The sequence below is a fragment of the Gadus chalcogrammus genome, chromosome 4, assembly GCF_026213295.1.
Source record: "Gadus chalcogrammus isolate NIFS_2021 chromosome 4, NIFS_Gcha_1.0, whole genome shotgun sequence".
Lineage (NCBI taxonomy): Eukaryota > Metazoa > Chordata > Actinopteri > Gadiformes > Gadidae > Gadus > Gadus chalcogrammus.
Genome location: NC_079415.1, coordinates 35498647 through 35523616, shown reverse-complemented (window position 1 = coordinate 35523616; position 24970 = coordinate 35498647). Strand labels below are relative to the sequence as shown.

Here is a 24970-nt window from a genome sequence, read left to right as displayed (position 1 = left end):
CATGAATTGGGCTTATTTCTCCTCAACAGATTGACCTGGACTCATAATTCTTTCAGAATATTAATCCCTAGAATCAGATGCATTTATAAAAAAGATGTTAACTTTTCCCACAATTTCATACTAAAGCTAAACATGATAAAACGATTCACAGGCTACAAAAATAATCAAAAGTTCACCAAAATCGCCCCATAAAATCAATAGACCAAGCCTCACAAAAATCATCCAACGGTATTTTTTTTTTTAGTTCCATTTGAGAAATATGGAACTAACACACATAACATAGTCCAGATCCACACGGCGCTGGAGGTCTGGCGCTGAGGGGCTGCAGCACCCCCTGCTGGCTGAGGAGGGAATCATGTGGTTGCTTTTAAATCATTTGTGATTCATATATGACATGAAATACATTTCCAAAGGCAATTGCGTTAGCATTATTTTGTATCACAACTATTTAGATAGACATATCAAAGCTGTGATGGTTTCAACTTAATGAAGCAGAGAAAATAATTCTGGAAGCTTCCTCCAGGAAAGGGTCTGTGTGTCGCAGCGCATGGACCGAGTCGGGGTCCGGGTACCTTTGGTTACCATGGAGACCAGGGACCAGAGGGGGGGGGGGGGGTCCATCGGGTTCCAGGTCCTAGTAGCTGGGCTGGTTCCTGTCGGCTCGCGTCTAGAACTCTCTCCATGTTCCTCACCGGGCGCACGAGGCTGAGGGGGAATGCACTTGCTGGTGTCCTGATTATTAATGTTGTGTAGACAAAGCCTCTGTTGTGCTTTTTATTCTGTGAACCCCCGACCTTAAAGTGTAAACTGATCCTCTGCTGAACACAAGAGAACATTCAGTGGATCCACTGAGTTGTTTCTCACCATTATGCTTTATTAACCAAACAGAAAAACAGACCCTCAAAATGAACACAATGAACACAAGGACTCAAACAATAGAAGAACAGTCCCTTACATGAACACAATAAACACAAGGACTCAATCAATAGAAGAACAGTCCCTTACATGAACACAATAAACACAAGGACTCAAACAATAGAAGAACAGTCCCTTACATGAACACAATAAACACAAGGACTCAATCAATAGAAGAACAGTCCCTTACATGAACACAATAAACACAAGGACTCAAACAATAGAAGAACAGTCCCTTACATGAACACAATAAACACAAGGACTCAAACAATAGAAGAACAGTCCCTTACATGAACACAATAAACAAAAAACTCAAACAATAGAAGAACAGTCCCTTACATGAACACAATAAACACAAGGACTCAAACAACAGAAGCAGCAGACATTACTAATCATAAACAGGTGTGCACATATCTTTGATAACTGAACATGTTCTGCTGCTGTGTTGTTCCCCACAGAACACAAGGAATCAATACTCAGTTTAAAGTCGTCACAACATGATCTATAGCTTTTCCCATAGACCGCTTGCATTATGAATATAATATAAAATCTGCTTTACATCATGTGAGGCTTATCAAAATATAAACTGATATCAGAGCCCCGCCGTATGAAACTATTAACGTCTGAAAATAGACACAATATTGTAGTTTAAAAATGTTACAATTTACCATCAATCAATAATTAAAATACATTTGACATTAGAAATATAGTCTTTGTAAAACCAACTAAGTTAACCTGATGGAAGATCTTAAAAGTCTCTTATTTTCAGGGTTAATCAAGATCAACTTTAAGAAGCCAAACAAAATGTAGCATTTGGATTATAGTTGAGTCCATGAATATAAATCACCAAAACCCAGTGTGTGTGTGTGTTTATATATACATGTGTGTGTGTAATCCATGCGTGTGTGTGTTCATATCTGCGTGTGTGTGTGTTCATATCTGAGTAAGTGTGTGTGTTCATATCTGCGTGTGTGTGTTCATATCTGAGTAAGTGTGTGTGTTCATATCTGAGTAAGTGTGTGTGTTCATATCTGCGTGTGTGTGTTCATATCTGAGTAAGTGTGTGTGTTCATATCTGCGTGTGTGTGTTCATATCTGAGTAAGTGTGTGTGTTCATATCTGCGTGTGTGTGTTCATATCTGAGTAAGTGTGTGTGTTCATATCTGCGTGTGTGTGTTCATAGATGCGTGTGTGGTGTGAACTGTCAGCGCATTCAGTTACCAACCTGATGTTCACACGGTTTCTTTCTTTCACCGGTCATACATGTAGCTAGGATACAGGACACATGTTTCGGCTTGTTTTAGTATTCCTAGTGGGCTTAACAGTAATAGAATATTCTGGTATTTGATATAAAGTGACCGGACGTCCGAGATCAAAACGGGGAACATTATCACTGAAAAGGGGGGAAAACTAATTTCCAGTGTGACTACCAATCAGATTGAAGAACCCATTCGAGGCTATAGCATTCGAGCATTCGAGGCTATAGCCCCGGATCTTTTGGGAATAGCCCCGGATCGCTGTGCCGGCAAAAAATAAATAATAATAATAATAATGATGAAAATAGCTCCGTAGAGTATACTTCTTTGAGGTTAAATTACCAGCAGCCACAGATGCAGAATTGTAGCGAGGGAGAACCATATAATTCTGGCGTGTCCATATATGGGCAGATTTAGAATATTTTGTTGCAACAAGTTGCAAATTCAACGTCGGTATTCTTTCTTCTCTACGCACAGCGCATCTCGTCGTTATTGCTGTGATGTGCTGCCAGCCTTTTAGTGAAATCAGAGAGTGTTGAGAAGGACAGTAATAAAATATCTTTGGTGAGATGGATATAAGAAGAGAGACCCGCAGTGAATTCAACCCGGTCCACTTGACATCGGGTCGGTGCATGACAGTGGTACCGGAACACTTCCATAGCCCGGGCTTGACTTTTGAACAAAACTTTAGAACAAAACTCTTCCTCAGAAAAGATGGGAAATACTATCAAATGTATTATCGAAACAGTATGAATATTAGTAACCATGGTTACCAGGCAATCGAATAACGCATGCACGCATGCTAACACACACACACACACACACACACACACACACACACACACACACACACACACACACACACACACACACACACACACACACACACACACACACACACACACACACACACACACACACACACACACACGAGGCCCCCCCCCAGAGCCCAGGGAGGAGGTCCTGTGTGTGTCTATAACCGACACAGAGACGCTGAGGAGTCGACCCCCGACCTGGGGGCCCCGGAGGGAGACTCTGAGGAGTCGACCCAGTAGGCAGACATTAAGGAGTCGATCACCGACCTGTGGGCCCAGTAGGGAGACATTAAGGAGTCGACCCCCCACCTGGGGGCCCAGGAGGGAGACTCTGAGGAGTCGACCCCCGACTTGGGGGACCGCCTGGAGGACCCCCGGCTGAAGGACAATGAGACCTCCCCCAATCTTTTGAACACCCCTAACCAGAGCCCCGGGAGGAGGTCCTCCTGGGTGAAGGAGGAGCGGAAGGTATGGAGGTGTGTCGGTGTGTCTGAGGACCCTCCTCCACCTGGGGACACTCTGTAGAAGGACAGAGAGCCAGCAGGCCGGTCCAGATACACTCCTACTCTGGTGGAGCCAGCGAGGGGGAGAGGGGGGACTGTATGTCTACCGTTGTACCGGGCAGAGTAACCACTATCAGAACAATAAAGACCCCAGGACTTGTTGTTCCCTCCAAGCCAGCTGTCATCACCCTCTCCTCTCCTTGTGATTCCTCTGTATGTCACTCCTATACCAACCCATCCTTCCCACTCTACCTCCCAGTAACAGCGGCCAGTCAGAGCCTCTCTACCCAACACCTGGGGCTGGGAGTCAAATCTGTCTGGGTGATCCGGATACGACTGGTCCTCTCCACCCCACATCACCTTCCTGTTGTTCTCAGACAGAGAGAGTTCTCTGTAGGTCGTGTTGGGGTCCAGTGTGAAGTCACAGGCATCTGAGGGACAACCAGACATGATGAGCTGCCCCGGGGGGGGGGGGTCATGTGATGTTATAGTTACACAATTGTTACATTAAGTTTCATTATAGTCCGGGGCCGGGACCGGGATCGGGGACAGGACATGATGAGTTGCTGAACCATTCCTCATCATCATCAACATCAGCTTTAGAAATATTTGTGAACATTGGTGAGTGGCTGTCCCATTCAAACATTGAAGCCTAGAAAAATGTATAAACTAAATCCACTACCGTAATATTTACACGACATATACATATTATACATCAAAACGTTCAGCATGATGAGGTCATTGATCCTATGGAATATTTAAGCCATAGTCAACATACTTTTCAAGATATTAGACTTTGAAAGGTTCCGATACACATCCATTGAAATCCACCTGTGTAAACAACCGACTGAACCAGCTGAGCTCACATACAGGCTGGAAACTAACTGTTGGTACCATAGAACTGGTTCATACATTCTATATATAGACATGTACACATACGTACACACACCTATAACAAACATACTAGACATACATCAACACAGGGAAACATAACTACACAAACGTATACACAAGTCCACATGTGAATGACGGACGTCACCTCCTGCTGTGTGGATGGACTTTCCATCTCAATAGTGAGTGTGTGATGTGATGAGTCAAACAGACACTTACACTTCTTTAGAGCTGGTTCCAGCCTCCACACTCCACCGTGCTCCACACTGGGGGGGAAACAAAGTGAGAGCAGCATGTTGAAACATTCACCTTCATCATCTGCTGTCTCATCACGTTCTACACAACATGAGTAACAGCTGCCTTTTCAAACCACTTCATCTCGCAGCAGCTTGAATCCTGGTAGGAGACTTTGTCCCCGAGTGGTGAGCTGTCCTCTCCATACCTGAGAGTGTCCAGTCTCCAGCGTGGATCCTCCAGTCCAGCAGAGAGCAGCGCAGCTCCAGAGTCTCCTGGGTGATTGTAGCTCAGGTCCAGCTCTCTCAGATGGGAGGGGTTGGAGCTCAGAGCTGAGGCCAGAGAAGCACAGCCTTCCTGTGTGACCAGGCAGCCAGACAAGCTACACACACACACACACACACACACACACACACACACACACACACACACACACACACACACACACACACACACACACACACACACACACACACACACACACACACACACACACACACACACACACACACACACTTTATTGTATCTGGTTGAGAACAGTTTGTACTAAAGTAACCATATTTATAAAGTGTATTCATTTCATTGGAGGACAAGCTTTATTGATACTTCATGGAGACAAAGCTGTGTCACCCTGAGAGTCTGAGGACAGGAAGAGGAAGTGGGGAGATGACATAATCAAAGACAGCAGAATCTCCTTCACTTGGATGTGAAACAGGATCTTAAACAAATGCTCCTTTCTCAATAGCTACAACTCAATGAGATACTGTTCGGTTAGAATCAGGAGAAGTCCGCTTTGTTTGGTACGCTAAGACCGTTTCTTCACAGGTTCTAACATTGTGTAGAACCAGGGAGTGTTTTGTCAGCAGCAGACCTGCAAACTCCTCAGAGGAAAAATGGTGACAGTGTCACAGGGGGATTTTTTTTTTATTGTGATATACAAATGACACTAGTCTGAGTGTGACTTAACAAAACTCAGCTTTATCAAAAATCAATGTCAAAACATCCTTGAGGCTTATAAAAAATATTTTATTTACAACTGTAACAATTTTTTTATTATTATTTTTACTTATTATTGGAGTGACAAAAAACAATTATTATTCTGTGCAATAGATGAATTGTCACTTTTAGGTTTTCTACTCAGTTACCAAAAAAAAAACATTTGGAATAGTATGCGCTGTGGCAAGCACATGGTCTGCATGTGTTACTTCGAAGGCAAAAAAAATCTAAAATACAAGAAAACACAAAAACCTACATTCAACCAGTGGGGTATGGCCCCTGACTCCCTGAGGAGGTAGGTACCTCCAGGTACCCCCTCCATGCGAGGGGCGCCCTGAATTTATGTTTATTAACAGCTCCTCCACCGGGGTCAAGACAATTTGAGGGCCAGATCCAGTCTGCCGACTGTCTGCCTTTTCACGATTGGCTTAAAAAATATGCTTATTTAAATTTATACCAATACGATGGTGGGAAAAGCTTACCAGTTTGTATGTTTTTTATACTTGATCCGCTGACCGCTTGGAAGCAATCGGAGTACATATTTTTTTAGAAGAAAGGGGTTATGTGGTAGGATCTTTAAGAATGCTTAACTGGGATATTTATATATTCATGGCTCAAATATTAACGATCATGCTTTTGACGTGTAACTAACGCATTTACGCGGTCAGCGATCCGCTGCCAGGCTTTGGTTTTCCGGGTTGCAGAGGCTTTAGCGTTCCCTTTTCTTGTGATAATGTCCTTCTCCTTGTCATAGCTCCCCAGGAGAACCTGAAGTTCCATTTCATTGAAATAAGCGGCCCGTTTCGCCCATCGATCAGGGTTTCCATGATCCATACATCACGTCTTTTTAGGTTTGGCGGTGACGCGCACGACCCTGTGTTAACCAACCCCGAGTTGGTTGAACTAATGCATAATAACCGCTGCTGTGGAACCGAAAACTCTGGGTTAGTCGGCACTGGGTAAAACAACCTAGAGTTCAGCGTTAACTCAGTGTTTGTTAAACCTCCGTTCGTGAAACACCCCTCTAGACGAGTGTTTCGAAAGCTCTCTTGCGTTGTATGGCCGCATGCATCAGCATGCGGATGCGGATGCGCATGCGCGGTAGCCAGGCGACGGCCTCATCCAATGGCGAGCTCAGTTGGCGCTGTGTGCTTCAAGATTCCGATTGGCCCAGAGAAATGTCAATTATAAGAAAGATTCTGAAGCAAGTGCTGCGATTCCGATTGGCCCAGAGAAATGTAAATTATAAGAATGATCCAATAATTGTTCGCAATTCTGGGGGGGGGGTTATTCTACTGGAAGCTAGAATAACCAGTTTGAAGAAGAGGCTGACAACTGACCTAAGAGTTTCCAGTGTACAGCGTGGACTCCCCAGTCCAGCAGAGAGCAGCTTCACTCCTGAATCCTGCAGATCATTGGTACTCAGGTCCAGCTCTCTCAGACGAGAGGAGTTGGAGCTGAGAACTGAGGCCAGAGCTTCACAGCATCTCTCTGACAAATGACAGCCATTGAGCCTTCACACAAAATAAACACAACCTGTTAGGAACTGTAATTAAATTATAGGAGAATTATAACCAGTTTTTTTTAAATACATGAAATAAATAAAATTAATAACCTGGATCTTAAAATATCAAGATAAAGAATTCACACAGATGTTAAAATGATCCAACTAAAATTATCATTATACTTCAAGTAAACAAACCGTTTTATTAATAGGTTGTTATTAAACTTTATTTAACAACTCTAAACCGCACTTTACTGTCTGACTACATGATAAACAGAATTAAAATGTTATACAATACACACATTATACCATCATTAACAAACTAAGAATATAATGTCCAACTAAACTGTCACGCCAACAAAAATGTAAATATGTTGAGTTATTCTTATGAAAACAATGTATTCATGACCTAACCTTTCTGGATGTACCAAATAAAGTGAGTGATAATTAAAAGCCATCCTGATTCTATGACCTTTTCTTAAAGAAAACGACAGGTTTGTAAAGCAATATGTATATTAATGTTACATTTATTGTAGCATATTGTGTATTGTATTGTAATTCATGATATCAGTGCATCTAGATGTTTTGTATGAGAAGTTTTATCCAATATTACGTTCATTGTGTTGAGGAGAAAAATATCAGAGCGAGCAGGAAAACACAAAGAGAGCAAAGACAGCATTTGTGGGTGACATGCCGTCATAAACGTTGCAGGCCTGTCTGGGCTCAGTGTTGCAACACAATAGACTCTAAGCTCTTAACGCGTGCAAGAAAAAGTCCTGATACCATTATAGGGAGTGGAGAAGACTACGGTTTCCAACCAAAACATCCCAGACACAAACAGAAACACCAATAAAACCATCCCCACATACTCTCTGTCCCGTACTACTTTAACCGTCAAACAACTGGGAAGTAAATGTTTAAACATAATTTAGCTGGGCGATCTCTAGAGAGAATAAAGTACTCTCCTCCTTTGTCTCCTCCCTCTCTATCCTTTTTCCCACTCAATCGTGACCTCTCACCCTTCCAAGATGACCCTGAAGTCTCAATATCAACCCATCCTATTGGTTGAACCCAAATATCGTCAATATAACCAAATGTACCGAACATGGTTACAAATTTTTAAAATAATGAGCTATCTCTTCAGCCTGGTTTAGCAAAATGACAATGTTATTCTGGAACCAATTCATGTTTGTGAATAAATGTTTTGTAATTTGAATAATGAATACTGGACATAATAAGCTTTGAAAATATATTTTGTTTGACAATGGCAAGTTTCAAATATTTATTTTTATAGACCCTCCAAAATGTTGCTGTTGAGGCTTTGAGGGGGTCTTAAGGGTCCAACTAGAGGTCTCAGACCCTCCCAAGACCCCCTGTATTCCACCCTGCTCTCAACTATCACCGTCCCGTACACGGGAGACACTATCGTTATATTTTGTGTTCATGTTTGTTTTTATAATTGAAAAATGTGCAAGCACATGGATCTATAACTATATCCACCTCAACAACAAGATGTAGCATTTCTATGATACCAAAGTCATTAATGTGGTCACCACAGGTACTGAGTTACCAGCTGAGCAATATAACTGTTCTCTGATATGGATTGTGGTGTATCTGCACATTGATTAAAACTGACCTGAGAGTGTCCAGTGTACAGTGTGGACTCCCCAGTCCAGCAGAGAGCAGCTTCACTCCTGAATCCTGCAGATCATTGGTACTCAGGTCCAGCTCTCTCAGACTACAGGAGTCTGAGCTGAGAACTGAGGCCAGAGCTTCACAGCATCTCTCTGACAGATCACAGCCATTGAGCCTTCACACAAAATAAACACAACCTGTTAGGAACTGTAATTAAATTATAGGAGAATTATAACCAGTTTTTTAAATACATGAAATAATAAATAATATGAATTACCCGGATCTTAAAATATCAAGACAAAGATTTCACACAGATGTTAAATTATCAAGCAAAAATTATCATTATACTTCACTTAAACATGCAGTTTTATTAATAGGTGGTTATTACACTTTAATAAACAACTCTAAACCACACTTTACTGTCTGACTACATGATAATCAGAACAATAATCTTATGCAACATACACATTATACCATCATTAACAAAGCAAGAATATAATGTGTACCTAAACTGTCATGCCAACAACATATAAATATGTTGAGTTATTCTTATGAAAACAATGTATTTATGACCTAAACTTTCTGGATGTAAATCTGTTAAATGTCTTCTGATATTGAACATTTTGGTGTTATTGAGGGTGACCATTGGGTAAAACTGACCTGAGAGTGTCCAGTGTACAGTTCGGAATCTCAACTATCACCCCGTACGCGGGAGACACTATCGTTATATTTTGTGTTCGTTTGTTTTTATAATTAAAAATTTGCAAGCATATGGATCTATAACTATATCCACCTCAACAACAAGATGTAGCATTTCTATGATACCAAAGTCATTAATGTGGTCACCACAGGTACTGAGTTACCATCTGAGTAATATAACTGTTCTCTGATATGGATGGTGGTGTATCTGCACATTGATTAAAACTGACCTGAGAGTTACCAGTGTACAGTGTGGACTCCCCAGTCCAGCAGAGAGCAGCTTCACTCCGGAATCCTGTAGATTATTGGAACTCAGGTCCAGCTCTCTCAGACTAGAGCTGGAGCTGAGAACTGAGGCCAGAGCTTCACAGCATTCCTCTGATAGACGACAGCCATTGAGCCTTCACACAAAATAAACATGTTAGGGACTGTAAAATAACAAACCTTTAAGTTATTCAATAATGAAGGAATTTAATTGGTTTAACAAAAAATACTTAATAATTAGGTGTATAAAGGGTAATTATATATTCAATGTGAAACGTTAAATCGTTCTTTAGTTGAGATTGAAAATGTTTTTAAATGTGTGTATTAAACGACGTAAGTCGCTTTGGATAAAAGCGTCTGCTAAATGCCCTAATTGTAGGGGTGTAACGATTCATGCGATGCATCGATGAATCGATTGTCAGTCCTACCGATTCAAGTAAATCGATCTGCTAAAATAAATAAATAGAATGAATCGCTTTGGCTTCACCAATAATCGATATAAATGCTTTAAATCGTATGAATCGATTATGATTAATGTTTTAAGACTTAGTTTACACGTTTATTTTGTGAAGTGCAGCTCGGTAATCCGTAACTCTGTCATCAGCTAGTCAGCTTGCAAGGAAGTCCCACAAGAGTTTTTTTTCTCCCTCACCCTCTACTGGTGCATTTCAAACATGGCAGAGAGCGACAGCGAGATTGTTAATGCACCAGCAAACTTGAAATCCAAAGTGTGGAAGCATTTTAGCTTCAGAAAGAATAATGGTAAAATTGACTAGGGGTGTCACATTATTGCATGTTTATTTCATGGACATAGAATTTTGGTTCAAAATTACTGAATCGAATCAGGGTTTACTGAATCTAATCGTTCCAAAAAAAAAAAATTGTCCTTGAATCAAATCGCCAACTACTGAATCGTTAATCTAATCAAATTGTCTGAAGCCAAAGATTCACACCCCTACCTAATTGGGTGTCAAGCAACCATGTTGCGAGACAACCTATTGTTTTTGTATGAATTCCTATTATTATTACGCTGCCATGGGAGTCTATGGCAGCCCATAGAACCGCTTGGTGAAAAGTTGTGAAATTTGGCACACTGGTTCAGGACAGCCCCATTAGCCCATTAAGCCAAAGTCAGGTCGCTAGCCCAACAGCTCTAGCGCCACCAACAGGTCAAAGTTGGACATGCATTCATGTTCATAACTTTCGACCCATTCGACCAATATTCACAAACCAGGTGTCATTGGATTCCTTGAACCAAGCCCAGTTCAACACACCCTATGACGTCATTGCGCCACGACGTATATTTCCGCCATCTTGGTTTATGTCTAAAACCTTCAAAATGCTACTTCTATCACAAATCTTGTCCAATCATCTCGAAACTTGGCATACATGATCTTCTGGCCATCCTTGATAAAAAACATCGAATAGATTTGTCAAATTCAAAACCGTTTGCCCGCTAAAGCCAATCAAATTTGCCGGCGATGCCACCAAACAGGAAGTGAGCCGATTTCTCAACATCCCTTTGACATATCATAACCAGACTTGGTATATAGACCAATGGCCTCATAAAGGTGACACTGATTGAATTTGGTGACCTTTGACCTCTAGGGGGCGCCGTTATTAATGTCGATGTGTTTTGACTCCTTTCACTTCACATGATTGAGTATATTAAAAACTTATTTTCAATGTCTGGTGATACTATCAGACCTCCCAGTATAGCTAGTATATTATTTCTTGCAGAAATATCCGCGACAGCCAATGATATTCGACTGCGAAGCCGCCAAACCGGAAACACGCCAATATATCAGCAGCCCTTTGACATATCATAACCAAACTTGAGACATAGACCCATGGCCTCATTAAGGTGACACTCAATGAATTTGGTGACCATTGACCTATAGGGGGCGCTGTTATTAATGACGATGTGTTTTAACTCCTCTCTCTTCACATGAGTACATTTCAAACTTATTTTCAATGTTTCATGATACTGTCAGACCTCCGCATATAGCTTATGAATTATATCTCATGGCAACATCAGAACTTGGCCACCATGTTGAAAGTTGTCAGAATCAGTTGTAAATTTCCACAGGCCACAAATTATGTTCAATCTTCATGGAACTTGACATATATGATCTTAAGACCAAGTTGAACAAATGCATAAAACAGCTTTCTCAAATTCAAAACCGTTTGGCCGTGACAGCCAATCAAACTTGATGGCGCTCATTAATGGGTAGACACTGCACTCGTGTGGCGACAAGCGGTACTTAATGTATAATGCAACAATGACTATATTTACCATTCCGCCCACCTACAATATAAACTGCAATTCCCACTGGATTAGATGCTTCACGAACCACCTCCAGAACGGATGCTTGGTTACATTGTGTCTCTTTTAGGGATATTGTTCCGAATACCCCTATGTATTTGTGATATTTGTTCTGTCAGGCAGACTTTATTGCGCCCTTACCTCTAGGTGGGGTCCTTTTCCCATTTGGTAAAATAATGCTCATCCCACCGGCTGTCGGGATTGTCGGGAAATTAGCTTACCGAATCCCATTATGCTTGACACCCACATTGCTGCTCGCAGCTATATTTGTAAATTGTAATTGTAAATGAAAACTACTTCTATGTTCTATTGTTCTGAATATTCTCTTATATGTACTGCAATACATTCAACGTTAATAGGACACCTACAGAGATGTTTTGTATATTATTCTATAACTTAACTTAACTTTATTCTGTTGTGAATAGAATAGTAAAACATGTTGTTATGAATTTACAGAGATCTTTTGCATATTATTTTAACCTTATATTTTAGTTGTATGTATATTGTTTAGTGTGTATTTTAAGTCCTGTTACGAGTGAACCTACAGAGATGTTTTGGAGGCTTTGACCACTGGCAGCAGCCTCAGAAGACCCTCCTCTGAAGCAGAGTATTTCTTCAGGTCAAACACGTCCAGCTCCTCTTCTGATGTCAGTAGGATGAAGGCCAGAGCTGACACTTGAGCAGGAGAGAGATATTTTCCGGAGAGACTTCCTGATGTCAGGGACTGTTCGATCTCCTTCACTAGAGAACGGTCGTTCAGCTCATTCAGACAGTGGAACAGATTGATGCTTCTCTCTGGAGAGAGATCTCCATCTATCTTCTCCTTGATGTAAGACACCGTTTCTGTATTGGTCAGTGAGCTAGTTCCTGTCCGTCCCAGCAGACCTCGTAGGACAATCTGATTGGTCTCCAGAGAGAGGCCCAGGAGGAAGCGGAGGAACAAGTCCAGGTGTCCGTTCTTACTCTGTAAGGCCTTGTCCACAGCACTCTGGTAGAGGAGGAGGAGTTTATCTTCCCCAAAGGTGGGTGGTTTTTCTGAGAGCAGATTGACACCATTGTTGATGAACGACAGAAAGACATAAAGGGCAGCCAGAAACTCCTGGAGGCTCAGATGGACAAAGCAGAACACCCTGGCCTGGTAAAGCCCAAACTCCTCTTTAAAGATCTGGGTGAACACTCCTGAGTACACTGAGGCTTCTTTGATATCGATGTGACACTCTGCCAGGTCTTCCTCGTAGAAGATCAGGTTGCCTTTCTCCAGCTGGTTAAAAGCCAGTTTTCCCAAAGAAACGATGATCTCGTTGCTCTCTGAACTCCAGTGTGGATCTGTTTCAGATCTCCTTGGTCCTTGGTCATGGTACTTTCTGTCCCCCTGTATGGACTGAACCCTCAGGAAGTGGCTGTACATCTGAGTCACGGTCTTGGGCATCTCTTCTCCTCTCTTGGATGTTTTTAAGATGTCCTCCAGAACTGTAGCAGTGATCCAACAGAAGACTGGGATGTGACACATGATGTGGAGGCTTCGGGATTTCTTGACGTGGGAGATGATTGTGTTGGCCAGTGCCTCGTCTCTGAATCTCTTCCTGAAGTACTCCTCCTTCTGTGAGTCGGTGAACCCCCTCACCTCTGTCACCCTGTCAACACACTCAGCAGGGATCTGATTGGCTGCCGCAGGGCGTGTGGTTATCCAGATGCGAGCAGAGGGAAGTAGTTTGCCCTTGATGAGGTTTGTCAGCAGCACGTCCACCGTGGTGGACTTTGTGACATCAGTCCAGATTGTGTTGTTCTGGAAGTCCAATGGAAGTCGACACTCATCCAGACCATCCAAGATGAAGACAACGTTGAACCGGTCATATCTACAGATTCCTGCTTCTTTGGTCTCAATAAAGGAATGATGAAGAAGTTCCACCAAGCTAAATTCTTCCCCTTTTAGTAAATTCAGGTCTTTGAAAGTGAAGAGAAACGTGAAGTGTATTTCTTGGTTGGCTTTGTCTTCAGCCCAGTCCAGGGTGAACTTTTTTGTTAAGATGGTTTTACCAATGCCGGCCACTCCAGTTGTCATTATTGTCCGGATTGATTTATCTTTTCCAGGTAAGGGTTTGAAGATGTCTCCACATTTTATTGGTGTTTCCTCCTTGAATGGTTTCCTGAAAGCTGCTTCAGTCAGTCTGACCTCATGTTCCTTGTTGACCTCTCCACTGCCTCTCTGTGTGATGAAGAGCTCTGTGTAGATGTCATTCAGAGGTGTTGAATGTCCTGGTTTAGCGATTCCCTCAAACACACAGCAGGAATTCTCCTTTATACGAGACTTGATTTTATGTTGGCACTCGACAGCAGATCCTGAATGAGAAAAACAACAGAAGACATCGGTTAGTGTATGGTGACAGTGGGAACACGTCAATATTTCCTTAAATGATCAACTTCATAATATTTAGTGGCTTCATAACATGTGGTCGGAGAAGCTGGTTGTGACAAAAACTGCATGTTACAGATTAAAATGTTCACGAATATTTCGTTTTTCCTCAGCAATATGATTGGCTGTGACATGCATAGGAGGGGCTAAGATCAGCAGTGAGGAGACCCAGGTAGGAAGGGGTAAGAACAGTGAGGAGACCCAGGTAGGAGGGGGTAAGAACAGTGAAGAGACCCAGGTAGGAGGGGGTAAGAACAGTGAGGAGACCCAGGTAGGAGGGGGTAAGAACAGCAGTGAGGAGACCCAGGTAGGAGGGGGTAAGAACAAGACAAGGCAGGTTTATTTGTATAGCCCATTTCATACAACAAGGCAACCCAATGTGCTTCACAAGTCAAAAAAAGGATGGACCTTGCATACAAATAGAAGTTACAAAAGCAATAATAGTAGCAAGTAGATAAGAATAATAAGAGTTAAAATTAAAATGTAGTAATGCAAGTAAAAACATACAATCATGGAGAACATGTTAATTAAAGGCATCTCTGAACAATTTAGTTTTTAGTTTGGTTTTAAAAGTGGCAACAGTGGGGGCTGTTTTAATGTCCAGAGGTAGTTGGTTCCACAAACGGACCGCATAGTTACTAAAAGCAGCCTCACCCTGCTTAGTACGGGCAGAGGGTTGAACCAGCATAAGAAGCTCTCAGTGAGGAGACCCAGGTAGGAGGGGGTAAGAACAGTGAGGAGACCCAGGTAGGAGGGGGTAAGAACAGCAGTGAGGAGACCCAGGTAGGAGGGGGTAAGAACAGTGAGGAGACCCAGGTAGGAGGGGGTAAGAACAGTGAGGAGACCCAGGTAGGAGGGGGTAAGAACAGTGAGGAGACCCAGGTAGGAGGGGGTAAGAACAGCAGTGAGGAGACCCAGGTAGGAGGGGGTAAGAACAGTGAGGAGACCCAGGTAGGAGGGGGTAAGAACAGTGAGGAGACCCAGGTAGGAGGGGGTAAGAACAGTGAGGAGACCCAGGTAGGAGGGGGTAAGAACAGTGAGGAGACCCAGGTAGGAGGGGGTAAGAACAGTGAGGGGACCCAGGTAGGAGGGGGTAAGAACAGTGAGGAGACCCAGGTAGGAGGGGGTAAGAACAGTAAGGAGACCCAGGTAGGAGGGGGTAAGAACAGTGAGGAGACCCAGGTAGGAGGGGGTAAGAACAGTGAGGAGACCCAGGTAGGAGGGGGTAAGAACAGTGAGGAGACCCAGGTAGGAGGGGGTAAGAACAGCAGCACAACGGGGATACGAGGTGAACCCACGGTAGGGGGTCATTACAGCGAGCAGGCCAGTGGGAACATGTGTTTTGAGGAGATTTTACTGTTGTCAGGGTGTCTCTTTCAGTTCAGCTCAGAGCCCTAGCACCCACGGTGCTGAGAGCCCTAGCACCCACGGTGCTGAGAGCCCGAGCACCCACAGTGCTGAGAGCCCTAGCACCCACGGTGCTGAGAGCCCTAGCACCCACGGTGCTGAGGCGGGAGGTGGGGACGGTGAAGGCCAGCTGAGGATGATGAAGGGAGCGGCAGGGCCTGTCCTCCTGGAGGAGGTCGGGGAGATAAGTGGGGGCCACGTTGTGGAGGGCTTTGTCGGTGAGCAGAAGGGTTTTAAGGTCAATCCGGTGTTGGACAGGGAGCCAGTGTAGTTGGACGAGAATGGGGGTGATGTGGTCGGGGGATTTGGTGCTGGTAATGATGTTTAACATTCTTTAATCTGATACCCCCATAATAACCCTACATATCTGATTCAAACCATTTAACCTGATACCCCCACAATAACTCTACATATCTGGATCAAACCATTTAACCTGATACCCAACAATAACCCTACACATCTGGATCAAACCATTTAACCTGATTCCCCAACAATAACCTTACATCTATGGATTACAATTACAATTACGGTATTTAGCAGACGCTTTTATCCAAAGCGTCTTACATCGGTTAATACACACATTGACACACCGACGGCAGAGTCAACCATGCAAGGCGACAGCCAGCTCGTCAGGAGCAGTAAGGGTTAAGTGTCTCGCTCAGGGACACATCAACACTCAGCTAGGAGGAGCTGGGGATCGAACTAGCAACCTTTCGGTTACAAGCAAACTGCTCTACATCCTGAGCTAAGCCGGATCAGACCATTTAACCTGATACCCCCACAATAACCCTACATATCTGGATCAAACCATTTAACGCCAAAGAGGAAAGATAAGAAACATGCAAACAATTAGCCTAATTTAAATATCATGATGTCAAAGATGCTTCATATGTGTGAAACTGCATAGAAATAGCAAGTCGTTTTGGGGAAAGAATAATCCATAGGGGCTTCATGAATGAATGCTGTAGTAGGCCATGCCATGCATTAAAATAATAATAATAATTATAATAACAATTAAAGCTGCAACCAGCAAATTTCGTTGTCTTGTGCAATGACAATAAAGGTTATTCTATTCCACTGGTTGCTGACAGGTTGAACGGCCAGCGGGCTGGATGGGGAGCATTTTCAAGCGAGCGTTAGCGCTAGCTCCGTCAAGGCAACCCTGTCGGCAAGACAGCATTGATAAATTCTCTCCGGCCGTCTACCTGACAGGGTTAATGATGAGCTTTATAGTAGATTATAATATGTGTTCCAGAACCCCCAACAGAATCATTCTAGCAAGAATCGCGATCCATCGAAGAATCGATTATTTTCCCACCCCTGCCCAGCGTGCTAACAAGCCCGTCAAATGGGACAGACGACTCCCCGTCCATAGGGCCGGGCAGCTCAGACTCGGGCAACCTCCCCCGGCCACTACTGCCTGACGTATTCTGACCAGCAGATTGATTCCTGACTTGTTCTGAAAGACCAATCAATAGAATTTGAATGGATACCATAATTGTAAAACAACATTGCGTTCTTGGTCTGCTCTGCTCCTTGCTGCTCCTCGCTCGAATGCCAAAATGAATTCTGGGGCATCTGTGCTGCCAAGTTCCTACAAGATACCAACCGGTGCATCCTGGGTAAAATGGGTGTGTAGAAAACACTTTTGACCATTCATTGCAAAATGCAAACTTGGGACAGTACTTGGACTGCTACAGATGACGTATCACAAAGACCCAAGAACACAAGTACAGACAAGAACGCAGAAGGCCAAATGCATTTACAATCATAAACTTTAAAACGATTGATCACAAGTGCAGGAAGTGCAAAATGCTCCTCCCCTGTCCCTGTTGAGCAGGGGGGGCCCTGCTCAACAGTGACAGACAACAGTGACAGACAGCCAGAGGCGTTACTATAGGTAACTACAGTGCAGGCCCATTGGGGCCCGGAGCTCGGAGGGACCCGTGTTCTAGGCCCCACGGTGAGTGGTCTCATGGTCCAGTCAGGGCAGATGCACGTGTTGGCAGGGCCTGGTGCTGGAGCACTGATCGGCTAAGGTACCTTAGCTAAAAAGTATTTTTTCAGCATTTGCATATGAAGTACCTAACCTGTGTACCCATCATATGCTGGTTCATTCCAGCTTTCACAAGTTAATTTATTAGTTGAAATGACGAATCGATCTCAACAGTTTGGGATTCTGGGATATTCTTTACGTTGACTGCTAGTAATCCAATGCTACGACTTGACTGATGTTGGTCCACAGTTGTCATCCCTTTCCGAGATTATTTTCTTTTATGTGAGGGAAAGACGTGACTATTGTGGTGAAAATTAGCGCTCCATCATTAGCGGCCATCAATCAGTCACTCAACCCTAACCCGTTACTGTTTTGGGGAATCCACTTGCAGAGGTGGAAAAACCATTTTGTGCTTGTCGATCACCATTTTCTGCTTTCTGGAAGGGGTCTGGAAGGAGTAATACTAAATATAGATTTAGCATTGCCACTTTAAAAATGGGTGTGGGGGGTTAAAGTGAGGGTTACCAAACTATAAAAGGTATCCTGCCAAACTAGCAATAACACCATTGAGCCATGGAATACAGCAGCACTTAGCATAACCCCTACCTCTCAAAAAAGGTAAATTGTATTGCACACAAATTCAATCCCGAGTGGATGATAATGAATCACTGGATCCCGGTGGATTAAAGGACAAAGAAACTCCCTTCTTGTCAAAACAAAGCTGGCAGAGACCGTTTCTTTAAAAAGTAAATTCATGGTAACAACTCACCCACACCAGCAGGAGAAGACATCAGACCCAGGGTGGAGCATAATAGTTTGTCCCTCTTCTTAAAAATATCGATCATCATCTGACTTGCTCTCTCCCCTTTAGCGATCACCATGTCGATCAGACCACGTGCTCGGTCCGCTCTGCCCCTCTGCTCCTCCATCACAGAATCCTTTTCCTCAGAACTGAACACTTCATGATGATAAAGGTCATCCAGGAGACCTTTGATAACTGCGCGTGAAACTCCCTTCACAAATTCAGAACGGATCCTTCGAAGCTCCGCTGGAAGAGAAATCAAAAGGCAATATGAAATGACAATGAGCAAACACGGTACTTGATTCACTAAACTCGTCTTTATTGGGGTAAAGATGAAACCGTTTGTTGCACCAACTTGTTAACTCACAACATAAAAAAAGTCTTTAAAACGAACAACCTTGATAGTTCATTTAAAGGTCCCATGACATGCTATTTTATGTATTCTTTAATATAGATATTAGTGGGCAACTAACACAGTATTCAAAGACGTTCCCGAAATTCAGCCGTGGTGCAGAGTTACAGCCACTCCGAGCCAGTCGCACATTGAGCTTCCCCCAAATGCGCCGTTTCGGTGGGCGTGTCAAGGAGGAGGGTGGGGGTGTGGCCCTGAGCAACTATGCGCTCTGTTTACAGTGGATGTATCGCAATGGCGAGGCGCACACAGCCTTTAGCCGTGTTCTGTAAATATTCTAGAACACACGGGAGTCCTGGAGCTTTATATCTAAATATTATCATATAGCCTACACAGATATCTATATCATATAATATATATTATCACGGCCAAAAGTTGTGTGAGCCGATATAATGAATCTCAAACGACCGCGTTGGGTTCTCCGACGTTCTCCGACGAAGGAACTTTGGCTTTGACTCCCTCAAGAACATGAACCACGACATGGAGGAGAAAGGGATTGTTGGCGGCGAATGTCTCCCGCTTGAGCCCCGCTGAGGGACCACCGCCGGAGGCGGAGGTCCCTCAGCGCTGCCCGGCAAAGATCCCTTTCTCCTCCTTGTCGTGGTTCATGTTCTTGAGGGAGTCAAAGCCAAAGTTCCTTCCCCCCAATTCATTCTCAACCATGGCTGAGATAACCCCCACTACGAGTCTCGTTGTAGAAATACCAGAGACGAGAGTCCGACGTGTTATGCGCCATCACACCAACAGCAGAACGGTTATCCAAATAACAAGGAAGTGTACAACACTTGCGTTACAGTCCTGGAGCTCTATATCTAAATAATCATATAATACATAGATATCTATATCATATAACATATCAATACATTGACAACTGGTCAACAACTGTATCTTTTATTAATATGAAGGTTTTGGACTGATCCAACACGGGGCATGATCCAACACAGAGATGTGGATTCGTAAACTTTGCTGGAGCGCATTTCTCTCATGTAAAAATAAGAAAAATCAAAAAAAAAAGAAATACTATCTGGACAGTCAGATCACCACTGGTTTAATTTTTGAATTACAATTATTAGGACCATGACGAAAGCCATGATTGCAACCTTGAATCGGCTAAATATAGGTTGGTCTTTCGTTATATTTGCCCCAGACTATGCTTCAATAGTGAGTAAACAATGATTAAAAAGGCCTATTGTGATGGAAGTATTCTCTTGCTTAGTCTCATGTGCTGTCATGGTAGTTTTGCTTGCTCGCACACTCTAAAAAATCATTATCAATTAGCTGGTAATTGCTGACTAGCAATTCTGCTAATCTTGAGTCAGCCTCTATTGTAAGTTACATAAAAAGCGTGCGAGCGCCGGTTTAGGCTGTGTAAGTCAACCGTGGCGGAATAATAATAATAATAATAATAATAAAACTAACAATTACAACAGGTTGCCTTCGCACTTTGTGCTTGGCACCCTAATAATAAAATCTGCAAGCAGCATTTTACGGGTGCCAAGCTGAATCAAACCATTTAACCGGATACCCCACATAACCCATAATATCTGGATCAAACCATTTAACCCCCAAGAAGTAAGATGTCTCCATATGAAATTCAAAAGTAATTTAGTCTGAACAGAACAAATAAGAGTCTCATACTGCTCCTTAAAATTGGAATTTCTTCTCCGTCTTCAAAGTAAGAGTCTCTTCTGCTCTTCATGATAATAGTCCCCTCTGTCTTCAAAGTAAGAGTCTCTTCTGCCCTTTAAAATAATAGTCTCCTCTGTCTTCAAAGTAAGAGTCTCTTACCGCCCCACAGTGTGTCGGCCAGTTCCTCCTGGTTCATCGCCAGCTCTGGTTGATGCTGCTGTACAGACTGAGCACTGGTAACCTTTGACCTCTCATGGTGTCTGTGGAGAACACACACACACACACACACACACACACACACACACACACACACACACACACACACACACACACACACACACACACACACACACACACACACACACACACACACACACACACACACACACACACACACACACACGGCAGTTTTTAGGTGAGACCAATTCACTTGTTTCCAGCTTTTAAGTCCTTAATTATCTTAATAAGATATTATAACTTGTTACTGAGATGTAATTACTGGCTCTCAGTAACCTTGCGCTTGAAACTCGAATGACAAATCAGTTTTGATCAACTCTGACGTACCAAACTGCTTTGTCAAAGTCTGAGTCTTATTTAAGCATGTTATCTTTTCCTTCTCTTATAGTAAGAACAGACAATAACCAAATAGAAGTCACTGTTTTAGCGTGGTTCTACCAGACTCTCGTACTTCACTTCATTTCATTTGTACAGAGAGTCTGGACCTAATCAATTGACAAACGTTAACTCACTTGAAGGCGGGTGTCTGTTGAAGTTTAAAATGATTGGATCTGCCCAGTGCCACTCTGGATCTGCCATAACCAATCGCTAACGTTTGGTTGTGACGTATGTCATGCGCCGGGAATCACGCGCAGGTTGTACACAAACCAAACACCTTGCGCGTCTGCACGAAAATGTCCGTCAACGACAGCTGCAGGTTTTGTTCGTCTAATTGAATTTATCAGGGAAAAATTGCACATTGTAAATCAACTACCGACCTACAACAACAACTCAAACTGGCGTACGACTTTATCGTCATTGTTCTCAGACACGCCCTCTGTTCGCTGATTGGTGGCCGCTGTGGCGGCACCAGAAAACCAAATTACATACAGCAGGTCCAGACCTAGTACTGAAGGGAAATTCAAATTGAGCGGAAGTACTTAGGCGGGAGGAGCCAGGCTAGCGTCCACCAGATGTTTAGATTAGTTAGCCTAATGTTTAGATTAGTTAGCCTAATGTTTAGATTAGCTCAACTGAATGTTTAGATTGGCGTCCACCAGATGTTTAGATTAGCTCAACCTAATGTTTAGATTAGTTAGCCTAATGTTTAGATTAGCTCAACCGAATGTTTAGATTAGATTGGCGTCCACCAGATGTTTAGATTAGCGTCAACCTAATGTTTAGATTAGTTAGCCTAATGTTTAGATTAGCGTCAACCTAATGTTTAGATTGGCGTCCACCAGATGTTTAGATTAGCTCAACCTAATGTTTAGATTAGTTAGCCTAATGTTTAGATTAGTTAGCCTAATGTTTAGATTAGCTTAACCTAATGTTTAGATTAGCTTAACCTAATGTTTAGATTAGTTAGCCTAATGTTTAGATTAGTTAGCCTAATGTTTAGATTAGTTATCCTAATGTTTAGATTAGCGTCAACCTAATGTTTAGATTAGCTCAACCTAATGTTTAGATTAGTTAGCCTAATGTTTAGATTAGTTTGCCTAATGTTTAGATTAGTTTGCCTAATGTTTAGATTAGATTGGCTGAGGATGTTGACCACATAACTAGAGTAATGTATGACTGACCGGCTGTAAGCAGGCATACCATATGGAGAACAGCTTTGTTTGTGAGGATAAAAAGCCCGGGATCTTATGATCGTTAGCGTCTTTGCAAACCTCACTCTGCTTTGTTGTTGCTTGTTTGCAGGTAACAATAAAGTCTCTGTCAATACTTGATCCGGACTCCCCGATTCCTCTTGCTCTCTCAGTTAGTTAAAGTGATAGAACTCGGTTATTTTCTACCACAATACTTTATTTGATATATCCTCACCTTTTCTTAGAAGGTTGGTGATTTCCATCTTTCTTTTTTTTCTTTTTTGAGCGCTCCATGGAGACACAGCTGGGTCCGGGGGAGTCTGCTCTCTGCTGCCTCCTTCTGAAAAACAAACACCATCTGGAAGTTAGGATATGTGGAAGTCGTTTCATTTACTACTACATTAACTACTATCTCATGAGGATCAGATTATTGGATGTTGTTTAATGTGATACTGTATTTGATATAACCTCACCTTTTCTTAGAAGGTTGGTGATTACCATCTTTCTTTTTTTTCTTTTTTGAGCGCCCCATGGAGACACAGCTGGGTCCGGGGGAGTCTGCTCTCTGCTGCTCTGGGCTTCAACACACACACACACACACACACACACACACACACACACACACACACACACACACACACACACACACACACACACACACACACTTTAATCACACTGCCGGTGCTGTGTGTGTGTGAACCGGCACAGCGTTAATTCATTCAGTCAGAGTTCTGGTCAGTGTTGTTTTCGTCAGGCAAGACGAAAACGAAAATGACGTCGTCAGACCCCTTTTTTCCATGACGAAAATGAGACTAAGACGAACGTCACCAAAGCCATATAAAGACTAAAATGTGACGAAAAATGTAGACATTTTCGTCAGACGAGAACTAGACGAGACTAAATTGTTAGTGAGTGGACGAACAAAGTTTCAAAACATGCTTTTTTCCCGCCAACTATAATATGCTTGCAATGTCAATCAAGAGCTCAGACATCAGAAATGGAGCCAGCTGCTTGTCCTAACAGTCACGCCCCCATCACACACTAAAAGCCTCACTCGCGCGCAGCTGCGCCTGCATGCACACGGCACACACTAAAGGTACGGCCACACCAACCGCGTTACTCTCGTTAGGGGCGTCCAAACTCGGCCTTTTTGCATAGGGAACCATTGGTATAGGCGCGTTACATGCGTTGAAGCGTCGCGTTAGGGGCGTTAGGCGCGACAGACGCACGTAATTACGCACGTAAACGCAGTAACGCGCCCAACGCACCAACGCCCGGAGTTCAGAAATTTCAACTTTCAACGCTCCAACGCGTGACGCTTAGCCGCGATAGCCAATCAGCGTTGAGCTTGACCCGACGTCACTGGCAGAGAGTAGTGAGCTTGGACAGAAGCATACGGCCGACATCTTTCTTTATTCTGGGTGGAAATAGTAACATAGTTACGCCATTAAATGCGTTTATGGAAAAAATTTTAGCGAGAAATGTGCATTTTACTTTCATAATGTTCGCTCGGTGAATGTGAAGGATGTTTGGTTTGATAGTTATGACGAAGAGGGAACGCTCTGTTCACTTGCATGGACATGGACTCATCTAGCTGCGTTGGCGCGTTGGAAGCGTTGAACCACCACACAATGATCAAGCGTCAGGTTAGGCGCGTTACTCGCGTTATCCAACGCGAGTAACGCGTTTGGTGTGGCCGCACCGTAACGCCCCGTGCCCACTACCTCAGTCCGTTGCGTGATCCCCATTGACTTTAATGGGGACGGACGCGCAATGCATTGTGGATCCGTACGTTCCGTTGGAGCCTTCGGCTCAGTCAAGAAGTTGAAATATGTTCAACTTTTTCGGCAGCGACGGATCCGTCATCCAATCAGATTGCGTATGCAAATTTAAGCACTGTGACGCGACTCGGGCTCTGACGATACTGGAAAGCGGGAAAGCGGGTCATCTTGCATCGCAACAAGCAGGAAGTAGCGGGAAGAACCCGGCGAAGCAATTTGATTGGCTGACGGATGCCTCTGCAAAGACTACTCCCCCATCAGTCAGCCACGCCTTCCCACGTCCGTTGACTGAAGGAGGTAGTGGGCATGGGGCCTGGGCCGTTACATAGTCGACGCGAGCAACGCGCGTAAACGACGCGAGTGACGCGAGCGACGCGCTTCCTTTCATAGTCTACACAGCATACGCGAACGTCGCGGGCAATGCATGACATGCAATACACCACTCACGCCATGGGTGGCAGTAGAGTCACCGGTGTTTTCGCTGGTGACATTCCGATCAAAGTGGCTACGAAAGAAGAGTGATGAAGCGCAGAGATAGGCGGTGGTATGTGCGCCCTTTAAATACCACACGAGATCAGGATGGGGAATTTGTTTCTCTGGTGCTTCCAATGCGGAGCATGGACGAGGAGAGGCATTTCCAGTATTTTCGGATGTCGGCGCCAAAGTTTGATGGGCTCCTTTCGC

General features: G+C 43.5%; 1 protein-coding gene across 4 annotated transcripts in view; it reads right to left on the bottom strand.

The window, feature by feature from the left end:
- Positions 1–802: 802 nt before the first annotated feature.
- Positions 803–24970, bottom strand: part of LOC130380664 (NLR family CARD domain-containing protein 3-like) — a 28444-nt gene continuing 4276 nt past the window's right edge. For 2 of the 4 annotated variants that reach the window (XM_056587938.1, XM_056587940.1), the window contains exons 2-12: positions 22979–23083; positions 22741–22845; positions 20857–20957; positions 18624–18902; positions 12584–14378; positions 9679–9849; positions 8751–8924; positions 6951–7124; positions 4823–4996; positions 4600–4646; positions 803–3920 (exon numbers count right to left, since the gene is read on the bottom strand). In XM_056587938.1, the coding sequence (XP_056443913.1) occupies positions 3145–3920; positions 4600–4646; positions 4823–4996; positions 6951–7124; positions 8751–8924; positions 9679–9849; positions 12584–14378; positions 18624–18902; positions 20857–20957; positions 22741–22845; positions 22979–23037 (3855 nt within the window). In that variant the 5' untranslated portion in view covers positions 23038–23083 and the 3' untranslated portion in view covers positions 803–3144. The remainder of the gene's footprint in view (positions 3921–4599; positions 4647–4822; positions 4997–6950; positions 7125–8750; positions 8925–9678; positions 9850–12583; positions 14379–18623; positions 18903–20856; positions 20958–22740; positions 22846–22978; positions 23084–24970) is intronic. The other 2 variants (XM_056587939.1, XM_056587941.1) reach the window with 2 other exon arrangements.